The sequence below is a fragment of the Marmota marmota genome, unplaced genomic scaffold (genome assembly GCF_001458135.2).
Source record: "Marmota marmota marmota unplaced genomic scaffold, marMar, whole genome shotgun sequence".
Lineage (NCBI taxonomy): Eukaryota > Metazoa > Chordata > Mammalia > Rodentia > Sciuridae > Marmota > Marmota marmota.
In genome coordinates this window covers 38,246,816-38,260,567 of record NW_026000229.1, presented here as the reverse complement: position 1 = coordinate 38,260,567, position 13,752 = coordinate 38,246,816, and the positions used below count along the sequence as shown (strand labels likewise).

Genomic DNA, 13,752 nt, shown 5'->3' with positions numbered 1-13,752 from the left:
GACAGGATTGGGGGGGGAAGGATCACATAAGCACAGTGCTGATAACAGGTGTTTAATGATACAATGCTCTTCACAGGGATGACTACAGAGACTTTTTAAAACTAATTTAGGAATTTATAACCATGCATCATAAATCTGAAATAAACTACTTTCTTACCACAAATACTTTGTAAACACTGCAACCTTTCTTCTCTCCAAAATAACCCTAATATCACATGAAAACAGTTAATGGGGGAACCAGAAACCTAGATTTATGAACAAAACTATAAACAAAATGGAAATATGTAATTCAGTGGTTTGGTAAAAGCAGGGAACTCAGTGCTCTTCACTGTGCTGCTTTGCTCTTCTTACTCTTGCTCTTTTTGTCTCTCTTCTTCAGCCCATCCATGTTAGCTCTCAATAGGTTTGAATAAGCCTGAAAAACACACAGCCTGACCTTATTAACAGGAGGAGGTACCAACTGGTGGAGAGCTGCCCTACTTCCAAAATCAGAAAGCCTACCTAATAGAGAATATAGTACCTTTTAAAACACTCACCCACAGTGAGCTGCACCTTTTTTACTTTATTTTTAAGCAAAAAGGGGAAAAGGCAAGCAATTTCTTGTTCAACTATACTACAGAGTATATCTGAAGTTAAGACAACAAAATCTAGATGAAAAACCAGAAAGGAAAAATAATATCAGTGTTGAAATTCATAGCTTATCACCTTTTACCTGAAAAATACTGGTAAAACATCACAGGACAGCAATGAACCCAATATCAACCACCCCCCCACCCCAGTAGTGGGGATAGAACCTAGGGCCTTGCACTTGTGAGGTGAGTGTTTTACCACTGAGGTACATCCCTAGCACTCTCTTCCATTTTATTTTTAAGACAGGGTCTAGCTAAGTTGGTGTCAAACTTGGGATCCTCCTGCCTCAGCCTCCCAAGTAGCTGGGATTACAGGTATGCACCACATGCCCAGCTCCCCAAATATCAATCTTAACTCAAGTTTTCACCATTATGCTCTCTTGCCATGAGAAGGGGGACATGGGCAACACTAGGAACTCACCATCTGAAATTTATTCACTTCTTTGGAGCTCACCTGGAAGAAAAGGAAAAAAGATGTCACCCCCTATTTATCCATTCAGTATCCTCTGATCCACCACAGATAATATCTCAAAATATTCATGAAGATGACATTCTAAGTTCTTCCCAACTTCTGATGTTGCACTAAAGGCTATTTTTCTACCTGACTTCCCTCTGCCTCAGGAACAAGCAAAGTAGCTCTGCCTTTTTTATACATGAGAACTGCACCAGAAGGGACAGGCAGAAGTGATCTTCTACAGAAGTTCTATTTCTTATCTCTCTTGAAATCCCTTACAGAGATGACCCTAAGTTTTCTTCCTGGGTTCTGAGAGATGTCAAGTGACTTCTCAGTATTAATGTTTTGTGCAACATACACAAAAACTACTCCCTCCTCATCTTCTGCTTTCCATTTATTCAGACCAATTTAAGCACAATGCAAGCTACTGAAAGAGAAATATTACCTTTAAAGATTCTCAGGTTTTCCTATTTTTTGATATTCCACTTTATTTTTAAAGACCACATAAGCTGGCTTTACTACAAAGGTCTACTCAAGATAACTTATAAAGGGAGAATTATGAACTAATTATTTCTATGTTCTCATGAATAACCTATTTTACTGTGATTAGAGGGGAGTCTGTATCTGCCCCAGCAGAATACAGTTTTCACTCAAGAATCCAGAGTCTTTTGCTTTGCTATACTTAACCTCTACCAGGAAAAGAAAGACTAGAATAATCTAGACAATAGGGCTAAACAGAGCTCTTAACTAAATGTATACTCTCTCATGTACCAAGTCTAACATATTATTCCTTTGTCTTTGTGGTTATTGTAACAAAGTCTAACATATAACTATGTTACAATAACCACAAAGACAAAGGAATAATCAGCTAAAAAAGTTGTAGCTCAGTGGTGGAGTGCTTGTCTGTCACACAGAGGCATTAGGTTCAATCCTCAGCACCACATAAAAATAAATAAAGTTACTGTGTCCATCTACAACTAAAAATACTTTTTAAAAGTAAAACAATCATGATACCAAGAAATTATTGAAGGCCCAACACAGTAAGGAGATAAGGAAATAAGTATGCCAAGCACTCCTTCCAGCATTACCAATATGTTTTTTCCACAAAAAGTTTAGTATAACAAGTGTTTGACCTCTACCTCCATTTTAATTTTACTGAGATTTCTACTATTAACGTGGAAAAGGAAAGTCCGCATCCCAAAATAGTCTGGGAGCTACACATTTGCTACCTTTTACTAAAAAAGAAAAAAAATTAAAAGCCTGGTTCAGATATGATCCATCCTCCGTTCTAAACTCCAAAATTTAGCGTTAAGAATCCAGCTCACCACTGTGCTGATCTTCTTTTTCCCATCCGTTGCTCTCAACAGACACTTGTTGTCTGAGGGCTCAACGCCCTCCACAGAACCCTTCCTCGGTGTGGGTTTAGTTCGACCATCATCTGCACGAAAAATACATCTTAGTGAACACAGCCATATACGTTGCTGATAGGTAGACAAAGGTTAAAATAGGAAAGAAGGGATCTAAATAGGTGACTTAATCCACTGTCACCGCTCCAGTTCTGTTTAACCACATCATCTGCTATCAAGGGTTTGGCCAAATCTTGGAGACAACTACAACTTCCACAACAGAAACGCTGTTACACAGGAATATTAAACCTCACTAGTCGCGGTTGGGTTTGGTATCCCTGACAAAACAATGACCAATGACATACTTGGGGCCCATTGTAGCCGGGACGGACCTTGGTCACAAACACTGAGTGGAAGAGGGGGCACCAACCGCAATTCCCAATATCCCGGGGCCCAGGTCCCTGAATGTGCCCAGTGCAGGGTGGAGGAAGGCAGGGGACTCTGGTGCCTCCCAGACACTAGGCACCCAGGCCGGGAATAGCTCGGCTTCCAGGGTTCCCTCTCCCAGCTTCCTTCGTCCCCGCCGAGGTGGCTGCTTACACTTCTTCAAGGTGATGTACACGCTGCCCGACAACCGACACTTCTGGAAGAGCCTGGTGAGCTCCGTCAGGAACTGGAACATAAGAAGCCCGGCCCTATTAGGCAGCTCAAATCCTACGCGCGTACCGCCGCGTCAACTAAGTCCCTGTCCCTCCCTCAAGGCGACACAGAGGTCTGGAGCTAAAACCCGAACCTTCATCAGTCCCAGGGCCGGCCAGGCCTGCATATACCTGCTCGCTCTCCAGGAGCACCATCGCAGCGCTACCGGACGCTTCCGGTCAACAGAAGCACTGAGCAGTTGGAACCGGAAGTTTTCCTACGCAGGGCGGGACTTCCGCTGTATGGCCTGGAGTCTCTCCCACCAATCCCTGGCGGTGCCCCGCCCTCCTCTCGCCTGAGTAGGAGGACGTACCCCACTGTTCCCCGAGACTATGGATCCGGGTAACCGGGGATATCAGGTCAGAAATCCTCCCACATTGTTAGTGTGAGGAAGTGAACCACAGAAAGATTAATAGAAACGTGTAATTGTGTATATTCAGCTGTAGGGAAAGTTACGAAACAGTTCATTGCCTCAGTTTCCTCGTTTTTTGTTTTTTGGGGGGGACTGGGGGTTGAACCCAAGGTTTTACGAATGCAAGGCAGACGCTTTGCCACTGAGCTACATCCCAGCCCAGTTTCCCCGTCCTTAATGTGAGGATTGATTGTGAAGAGTGAATGCAATTGTCTTAACACATAAAATTAAGTGTTAATTGTGGTACTTAGAAAATGCTCAATAACCATTAACCATTGTTGTTTTCATTATTATCATTTTCCATGGAGGTCCTTTGAACTCCTCACCAGACTGGGTGGTTCTTCATGAGCCCTAGAAAGAGGCACTAGCGTCCAGTCTTAGTTCAACTTCTGGGTTCTAGGCCCTGCTGGGCTAGTAGCCAACTTGAACCCTGAGCTCTCTGTAAAGCCAAACATTCCATCCTGCAACAGGTTTTTGCTGAAAGCTGCTTAGCTTGTGCCAGGCATTATTTTAGGGGTTGGACATAACAGCAGGACACAGACAAGCTAAGTTCCTGGTTTCCTGGAACTTGGGTCAAAGGGGTAGAGAGGAAGTAATCAACAAACAAAACAAGTGAGTAGTATAGCTTAAGATAATAAGTGCTGTGAAGACAACTAAACAAGGGCTGTAGTGTCAAGTGGCTACCTTAGGTTGGGGCAAGGGGAGTTTTTCATGAAGAGAATTTTAAGCTAAAAGGACCAGTCATCCAAAGGTTTGAGGACACAGTGTTTCAGACAAATGGAATGGCTAGAGCTAAGACCCCAAAGAGAAAAGCAGTTGCCCTGAGTTAGCAAGGCTGGGAGGTGGGGGTGGAAGGTGGGAGAGCACCTGTAGAAAGAAAATTAAAGGAGTATGGAGAGGTATAGCTAGTGACCAGATCATGTAGGGCCTATGGCCATCATTTGGATTTTGTTCCAGGTATAAAGAGAAGATTCTTGCTAAGGAACTTTTTAAACAGGACAGTGACAATCTCTTTTCTAATTTTAAAAGATCCCTCTGTGGTGTGGAGAATGCACTGAAAAGAGAGAAGGCAGGAAATAAGGAGCCCAGTTAGGTAATTGTATTAGCTTCCCATTACTGCTATAACAAACCACCACAAATTTAGTGGCTTAAGGCAGTATGGATTTATTCTTTTATATGTCTGGAGGTCAGAAGTCTAAAATCAGTGTTTCTGTAGGCCTACATGTGAGAAATAGAAAATCTGGTGGTACATTTTAGAATATAGCTTTAATTGGATCCAATTGTAACCATTTTAATTATACCCCTTTCCTTTGTCTGCCCCAATCCCATAGATGTAACCCAAAACTCCTTTAATCAGAGCACAGGACAGTGCTGTGTTATATTAGGGATATAAGCAGGTGGACTGCCTGCCTAGGGGAGTTTGCTAGCCAGGTTCCTGTAGCATGCCTTTCTGACAGGAGTAAAAGTTTGATTTGTTCACCCAGCTTCAAGCACATGTCTGATTCCCAACCCCCGCCCTCTCAATATTTCTAACATATATTCCATCTGGATGCTTCCAGGAAGAATTTGTTTATTAATCTTCTAGAAGCTACCTGTGTTCCTTTGGCTCTGGCCCCTTCCTCAAATCACTACAAGTTCTTTCTTCTATTGTACTACCACCACCACTATTACTCTTTCTACTACTGACTTTGATGTTCCTGCCTTCCTTGGATGAGGATCTTTCCAGTTATCATTGGGCCCCCTAGGATAATCCAGAACAGTCTATCTCAAGATCCTTAATTTGATTACATCTGCAAATTTCCTTAATCATGTAGGATAACATATTTACAATTTCCGGGTATGAGAGCACAGACATCTTGGGGGCATCCAACCTACCACTGAGCTTACCGCAGGTGCTCTTCTGTTTGCAGTGGAAACAACGCACATACAATTGAATGTGAACATTTAACAGGAAAAGAGGAATGGAAATGACTCATGAGTCATGCTAATATATGTATTTTTAAAGCAAGATTTTTGTTGGGCATGGTGGCACATGGCTGTAATCCCAGCAACTTGGGAGACTGAGGCAGGAGGATCAGAAGTTCCAGGCCAGCCTCAGCAGTTTAGCAAGACCCTGTCTCCAAATTTAAAATCAGGCTGGGAATATAGCCTGGGTTCAAGCCTCACTACCAAAAAAAAAGACCTTTAGGTTTGCTTTTATATGGTTGATATGAATATTTAAATTTAATTGAATTCAAATTAAATGTTTTTAATTTCTCAGTCACATTAGCCACATTTTGAAGATTTTGTAGCCACATGTGGCTTAGACAGTATATTCTGTTGGACAATCAAAAGCAATGAGCCTGGCATATAATAAATGCTCAAGGGCTGGGGTTGTGGCTCAGCGGTAGAGCACTGGTCTAGCACGTGCGAGGCCCTCAGCACCACATAAAAATAAATAAATAAAATAAAGGTATTGTGTCCAACTACAACTAAAAAATAAGCATTTAAAAAAGTAAAAATAAATGCTCAATAAACAGTATCAAAAAAGATTATACACCTTCTATCATTTGGATATCACTAACCTCATTTCTACCTATATCTAATACCACCTGTACTGTTAGTGAATATTTTTCTTTAAGTTGACTCATTTTATACTTAAATACGTTTAATATCATTATCATAAATGGAAAATGAGTATCATTTTTCCATAATTAAAAGAAATCACAAAAATAAGTACCATGAAATGATGTTGCTAAATTTAAAAATGTTTAGATTTAAATTTTTAAAGCAATGAATAAAATGGAGCTAATTGATTTATCAGTTTATATCTGAGAATAAATTTCCCAGTGAGAAAAATGGTATTTTTTACGGTCAAGTTAACAGTCAAGTTAAGAGTTTATATCTATAAGTCATGGTTAGATTTTGATGTTACCTAAAAACCAAAATTCCTACTTGCAATTATGTGTGGTTAAAATAATATATTATTAATCAGATTATAATTTAAATATATAATAGAGGTTATAGCTTTTAGTCCTTTGAGCAAAGAAGAATGCATGTGAGGCAGGAAATTTGGTCACTTTTCTCCCTCTCTCTCTCACTCCAGGAGAACTGAGAGATAAAAATGACTTCCAAATCCCCTTCTACATCATGGGGGACCTTTAGCTAAATCTGGGTAGCACCAAGGGTAAAATGGAGCCCCTTAGCACACAACTCTAGCATCTGCTTTGCCCAACCTTGGCTGCCTCCCCATGAGCAGGGATTCTATAGTAAGACCAGGGGGAGAAAAATACCCCCTGCTCCCTGGTGGCCTGGGCACCCAAGGGACCTGAATGAATATGCCTGCTTGTGCCACTAAAAATTATCTCCAAAAATGGCGGTGGTCACATGTGTCTTTTCCACAGAGAAGGTTTTAATTAGGGTTATATTTTAATTAGGGTCAAGAATTAGGTTTGGGTTTGAATGTGATCAAAGGGTATTGTTAAAGTTAGAGCTGATGAATTTACTGCTAGTTACTTTAATGTAATTACACTTTGTAGTGCTTGGAAAGTATGATGGTCAAAAATACCCACTAGTTCCTACCTGCCTGAGTTTGAATTCCAGTTCTACTTCTTCTTGTGTAAGTGGCCAGAGGCAAATTACAGAATCCCTATAAAAAGATAATTTTCAATAAGCAAAATATGACTCTCATAGCTATATGAAGTATAAACGTTTATTATAAGGGAACTAGGTAGCTGTTACAATTCACTCAAAGGAGAATACAAAGAACAGATGCATTTATAGATCAGGAATTCTGAAATGAATTTGTAAATGCAAGCAAAGCTGAATCTTCCACAGGAGGGGCACAGGGTTGTCCCTCCACTGAACAGAGGTGGAATCATCTGCACTGCCATGGGTTCTTTTTTCTTGGCATTGCTGGGGATTGAACCCAGAGCCTTGTGCATGTGAGGCAAGCACTTTACCAACTGAGCTATATGCCCAGCCCCCTGCCAGGAGTCCTCTATAACCCACAGAGAGGCAATAAAAGAACAGAATCAGCTAATCCAAAATGGCAAGGGCTAAATCATGTATAGTTTCCATTGGAAATATCCACTAACCCTTGCTTTGTCGTGTTTTTTTTTTTTTGTCTTTTTCTTTCTTTTTGTCTTTTACTTTTGTTTCCACTAATCTTTTTTGCTTATTCTAAATTTACTTAAATCCCTCTGTACCATAATCTCTTCATCTGTAAAACTGGGATGCCTACCTCACTAATAGGTAGAGAAGTGAAGGAGCTGGGCTGTGCATTTTTATGTCCCAGTCACATAGATTAGATTAGATTAGATTAGATTAGAGTTGACCATAACCATTTCCTCCTTGCCTGTGTGGATTTGTCCTACAGAAGCAGACCACAAGAAGCAGGGATTAGTGCCAGTCTTGCCAGACAGGCACACTTTAAAGAGACTGTCCTCTGGGTTATTTTGACTGTTTTCAATTTCACTCTGAGGGGAACCACACCTTGGGTTCTGAGCTGCCTCACCCAAGATCCACTGTGATGACTTTAGGGTCACGTCCTGATAAAGGAAGGAAAATGTCACTGAAATGCAGGAAGATTGACATTGGATGGGTTTGTGTTCCAGGTGACAGGAGCAAGGTCCTAAGGCTTAGAGACCTCCTGAGTCAGTGGGAAGTGGTTAGTTCTGGTGGAGGCAACCCAGGGAAGACCAGAGGGAGAGAACTGGGTGCCCTCAGAAGAAAATAACCATCATAAACCACCATAAAACCGTGTCAACACATTCCCCTGACTGAATCCACTCTGATACTTACAGCTACCAATTCCTTTACTCATTTCTTTAGTCACCAAGTATTTGTTGTGTCTACCTGGGAGACTCAGAGCTCCAGGGACTTCTGCTCCCATTGCTGCCCCCATCTCCAGATGAAGTCTTGGATTTAAATTCTAGCCCCAGTGCCCCAGAGAGACTAAAAGGCCTGGATTGATTTGGAGTCTGAAGGCATGGATTTTTCCCATTCCTTCACTTTGTGTGAGACCTGGGACAAAGTACTTACCTGTACCTTATCCTCCACATAGTACCTACCCCATGAGTCGTTTTTGGATTTCAAGGAGATAATTCACACAAAGTGTTCATAGTGAGCACCCAACTGATTGAGTTTTTTCCACCATTGTGTTGAGTATTTAGAATAGTTTACTAAGATCACTTCCAACATTCTAAGAACTACTGCTTCTCTCTCCAAGTCCCTTCTTGGGGCCCTAAGGAAGTTTCCAGAGCCTACAATTGTCAGTGATTTGCACTGGCCTCCGCTTGGTCATGGCCTCCCTTAGCCTCCCCAGGCAGCATCCCCCAAGCAGCCTCGCCCCCCCAGGGCCGGCCTGCAGCACTCCTCACGGCCAGCAGGGGACACTCTGGCCTCGCTGGACAAGAGCAGCCGCAAGCAGCTCCTGCAGCTTGTCCCACCATTTACCAACCAGAAGAATTTGTGGTCATTATCCCTCAATATTACTTGGGTGGAGACAAGCTTTCTCTGTAACAGGGATATTATCATACATTCATTGAGCAAGGACTAAATGAGCATCCACTTCTGCCAAGCACTACTCTAATTCCTGGAAGCCAATTAAATTCCTTATAAGAGGGACTATTTGCTCATCTTTATTTATTGAGAAGTTCCTTGGTGCCAGGCTCATTTCTGGGTGTTTTGCATATATTCTCTCTTAAATCCTCGCAACAGTCCTGACAGTTGAGTGTGGTCTTATGTCCATTTTTTGGCTGGGGACACGGAGGCACTGAAGCGAAATGAAAAAGGTGGAATGGAGATTTGAACCTGGAGGGCTGACATTGTGCTGTGTGTCAGAAAAGAGCATGCCAATGAGGGCCGTTTAAGGACAAGCCTGGCAGGGAGCAGTGCCTTTCAGATGCCCAAAGCAGTGGTGGCAGGTGGATAGAAGGTGGTTGAAGGGAGGGAAGGCAGAAAAAGAAAAAAAGGTCTGACCAGAATAGAAAAATCTGGGGTTCCACTCTCTACCCCTCAACTTTCCTCCTCCCTCTTAGTAGGATGCCTACCCAAAGCCTCTATCCTTCCCCCTCCAGAGTCAGAGTCTTCAATCTGTGCATTCTAGACCCAAATGACACTTTCTGACTGTGTTTTTGAAGGAAATTCACTTTCATTTTTGATTCACTACCTCCTCAACTATAAAATAGGAATGTCTTCCTCACACTGCTCAGGTGAATTAAATGTGATAATGTAGACAGAAACACATTATAGATGAAACTTGATGCCAGAAAAGTCGGGTTTCAGTGTTCTTTTCCCCTCCTACTCAAGCAATACTCTGAGCATAAAGAATAAGTCCTCCCACTCACCCCTGCCCCAACCTCAGGCCCTCACTAACCTTAACAAGCTAGGTAGAGGAAACCCATCTGTCTAGTGGCTACACCACCATAACATGTTCATCACAAATATCCCACACACTCCATTTTGAGAGAAAACTTGGGCAGTGTTGAACAAAAGGAAAACTCTAGGGTGGGGGATATAGCTCAGTTGGTAGAGTGCTTGCCTTGCATGTACAAAGCCCTGGGTTTAATACCCAGCACCACATACACACAAACACACACACACAAAAAGAAAAGAAAAAGAAAGAAAGAAAAGGAAGAAAGAAAAAAAAAAAAAAAGCCCCCACCTGGCTAATGGAAGGATTTCAGGTGCTGGGGCTTTGGAGAGATGTGTAGGAATTCCCAGTATCCCACAGACTAACCCATGAACAATCTCTGGCTCCACGTACCTAGAAGGCCAGCCTTGTACAGAATAGGTAGTGTCACGAAAAGCCTGTGAGCTTTCTATGTTGTCCCCTTCCCATTCGTAATTTCCCTTCTTGCTGAACCTCAAGAAGTGGGGTCAGCATACCCCACATTGTATAAGGGGAAACTGAGGCAGCTGTACAGAACTGGTTATTGCTCAAACAGTTCCAGACAGGTGAGAAGTCAGAAGAATGACAGACCTTGTCTTCTTCCAGTACTTCTCTTCCTTCCACATTCATAGCTTTAGGGCAGAAGGAGGGGCTCCTCTGTTCTTGATAATCAGGGGTCTCAAATTTAAAAATTTTCCACCTGAAAATAAAGGACAGCGAATTATATAACCAGAGTTTCTGCATAAATTACCCAGGTGTTCTAACTCCCAAAAGCACAGATGCTGTTCATTTCTCCAAGTCATAATTTATCCTTGATTGTCCAGGGAAGGCCGCTCCACCTCTGACAGACCAATAGGGACAGATTTATATGGGGGAAACTCAGACATAACGGACAGACTCCCCATCTGATTAAGCCAAGTACTGGTAATAACATCAATGAATCACTGACTAATGAGTCACAATATCAAGCTGAAAAAGGCCTCAAAGATTTTTCTAGTCCAACTTTTTACTTGGACTTATTCACAAGTAAGAAAAACTGGGGCACAAAAAGGAAAAGCAACTTAACCAAGATCCCAAAACTTGGTAATGGCTGGGCACAGTAGCACACACCTATAATCCCCAGCAACCCTGGAAGCTGAGGCAGGAAGATTACAAATTCAAGGCCAGCCTCATCAACTTAGGAAGGCCCTAAGCAACTTAGTGAGACCCTATTGCAAAATAAAAAACGGCTGGGGATGTGGCTCAGTGGGTGAGTGTTCCTGGGTTCAATTCCTGGTGTGTGTGGAGGGGTGGGAGGAGACTTAGTAATGACAAAGTAGAGGGAGGAAGCCCTGAGCCCCAGGCCCTTGCACATTCCATTGCCCTCACAGGCCTCTAAATACCCCCACCTGGCTGAGACACAGAGCAGGAGGGAGCACAGACACCCCTCTTGATTAGCCAAGAATAACTCAAGCTGTCTTCTAGCAGGTGGACTCTGTGTTGGTTAGGGTTAGGGTTAGGCCAAACCTGGGGAAGGGAAGAGCTTGGGGCGTCCTCACACCCCAGGCGCCAGGCTTCAGATTAGAGGCAGCTTCCTGCTTGGCCCTCATCCAAGGCCATTTCACAATGCGGGGAAGAGCGCTGGGTTGAGAGAAGCCAGTTACTGCGTTTACACCCCCACTCTAGCCCCTCTCAGACCCTCTGGGGAGAATAAGCCAGACCCTGCCTGAAGTTTGGGGCAAAGAGAGATGCAAGAAAGGAGACAAAGGCTGGACGCCCCCTGCTGGGGATATTCTCAAAAAGGTGTTCCTGGAGTTGGACATGGGGGCAGCCTGGTATGTACCCACCACCCACGTACTTCCCCAGTTGTCCACCTGTAAGCACTTACACTGGAGGGATTCTTCTGAGGGTGTAGATGTTCAATTCAGGTCAGTCCAGAACACTCTTGTTAGTAGTCAGAGGGGAACCTGGGAGTCCAGAGGGCCCACAGGCTTGAAGAGGACCAAGGCCTTGGCCAACTTCCTATCAAGAGATGTGACTGCCAAGCAGAACATCCTAGGAAGGGAAGCCCAAGTCACCCTTCCCTTTCTGTTCCCAACAAGATACAGTGTCTGGGGCAAACTATGACTTTGCTGGCAGAAATTCAGGCAGGAACCAAGAGAGAGACACTTGCACATTTGCTGAGGATTGATTGTGCCCTTGAAATGGGTCAACACTGAGCTCGCTCTATAAGGGATCTTGTTTGAAGTAGGAGGTAGTGGTTAAGGACTCGGTCTGAAAGTCTTGAAGAGGAGACAGAACAAACCTAGGTGAAATGTCAAACCACAAGAGATTAGGTGCTCATGCTGGATGGTCCAGTATGCTAGTGTTAGATGGGAGTGGGGGGAGTGAGGGTGGACTGTGGACAAAACCGAAAGGAAGAGAAGGAATTGAGGGGACCAGAGAATGGATAATTTTGGCTCTGCAGAGAAAAGGGAAAGGTCTTTCACACAGGAAGAGAAAGATGAAATGGGAATGAGCAGGCACACTGAGGGACAGGGTCCCTTTGCACAGGGAATGGTGAGCCTTGAGACTAGAAATGTGCCTGGCCAGGAGATGATTTCTCACTGAGTTACTGCTCTCTCTGTATCCATCTCTCTCTATATCAATGGGAAGTCTCTGGACTACTGAAGCAAAATACCACATGGAGGACTAGGCAGGGAGTGGGAGTGCCATGGAGCTCACCCCTCCATCGTGGAGGGGCCCTCTGACAACAGGAAGCAGCTGCAAGAGGCTTCAGGGCTGTACTGGTGTCTGTCACTCCCCTTCTACTCTGGCTGCACCCCTGCAGAACAAATTGTTCTTCAAGAAGCTCTGGGGACAGAGGGCCCACACCTGCTCCCAGGTCGGTTTGAATGAGCCCCCATCAGCTCAGGCTGGGAGCCCAGCAGGGCCAGGGCCAAGTTCTGCAGCCTTCCTCCCCCACAGTCCCTCCTGCCCCACCTCCTGTCGCAGTTCAAAACAAGAGCATTGGGGGAAATGGGAACTGACTCTTCATAAATATATCATTATGGAACTTCTAACAATGTCCCTAAAGATAAGACCTAAGCTCAAGTCCCAAACTCTGAATTGAGTGGGGACATTCATTAGTAAGCCTATGAAAACTAGATTGAAAATCTGAGCACTAAGTGATCAGCTATGAGGTCTTGGACAAACCACTTCCTCTTTAATATGGGGAGCTGGAACTGATGAGCTCTAGGGTCCCTTCCATTTTGTGAGACTGGTGTTTTGCAGTAACTTTAAAGTTACCATAGTAGCTGAGTGGTAGAGTGCTTGTCTAGCGTACAAGAGGCCTTGGTTTAATCCCCAGGTCTGAAAAAAAAAAAAAGCCACCATTGGGGATAGCTAAAGGAGAAATTAGGATAAGAATCCAACTGAGGTCAGATAAAGTAGAATTGGAGTCAATTCTGGACCTGAAATGGGATGAGCTTTTGTTTCTTGCCGATCTTCGTGATACAGAGATTTGGGTCTATTGGACTGAGAATATCTCAAGAAGAGCTGATTTTATAGAAGATTCTCATCATTTGGTGGGGAAGAGCTAGAATCCTTACAGATAACTTGAGGTCATTCCTTAGTCACATACTCCCCCATTTTGAGTAGACTGGGAAAGAGAACACACTAGAGAGCAGGTAGTAGGGTACAGTAATAATGGGGAGAGACAAATCCCAGTCATTGCAACTCTATGTTCCACGTAGGCCTCTCCTTTTTTTTTTTAATTTTTTTTTCAGGTGTTGTTAGACCTTTATTTATTTATACATGGTGCTGAGAATTGAACTCAGTGCCTCACACATGCCAGGCAAGTGTGCAACCGCTGAGCCCCA

At 43.5% G+C, this 13,752-nt stretch overlaps 1 protein-coding gene across 2 annotated transcripts; it reads right to left on the bottom strand.

The window, feature by feature from the left end:
* Positions 1 to 36: 36 nt before the first annotated feature.
* On the bottom strand, positions 37 to 3,402 carry Srp14 (signal recognition particle 14). Of its 2 annotated transcripts, none has more exons than XM_015480840.2 (5): positions 3,260 to 3,402; positions 3,030 to 3,102; positions 2,409 to 2,521; positions 1,051 to 1,083; positions 37 to 415 (listed from the first exon to the last, which is right to left on the bottom strand). In XM_015480840.2, the coding sequence occupies exons 1-5, from the start codon at positions 3,281 to 3,283 to the stop codon at positions 326 to 328; spliced, it is 333 nt and encodes a 110-aa protein (XP_015336326.1). In that variant the 5' UTR covers positions 3,284 to 3,402; the 3' UTR covers positions 37 to 325. The 2 variants fall into 2 exon arrangements, with proteins under 2 accessions (XP_015336326.1, XP_048649258.1); XM_048793301.1 differs by having other exon boundaries at positions 3,223 to 3,270.
* Between the last annotated feature and the right edge of the window lie 10,350 nt (positions 3,403 to 13,752).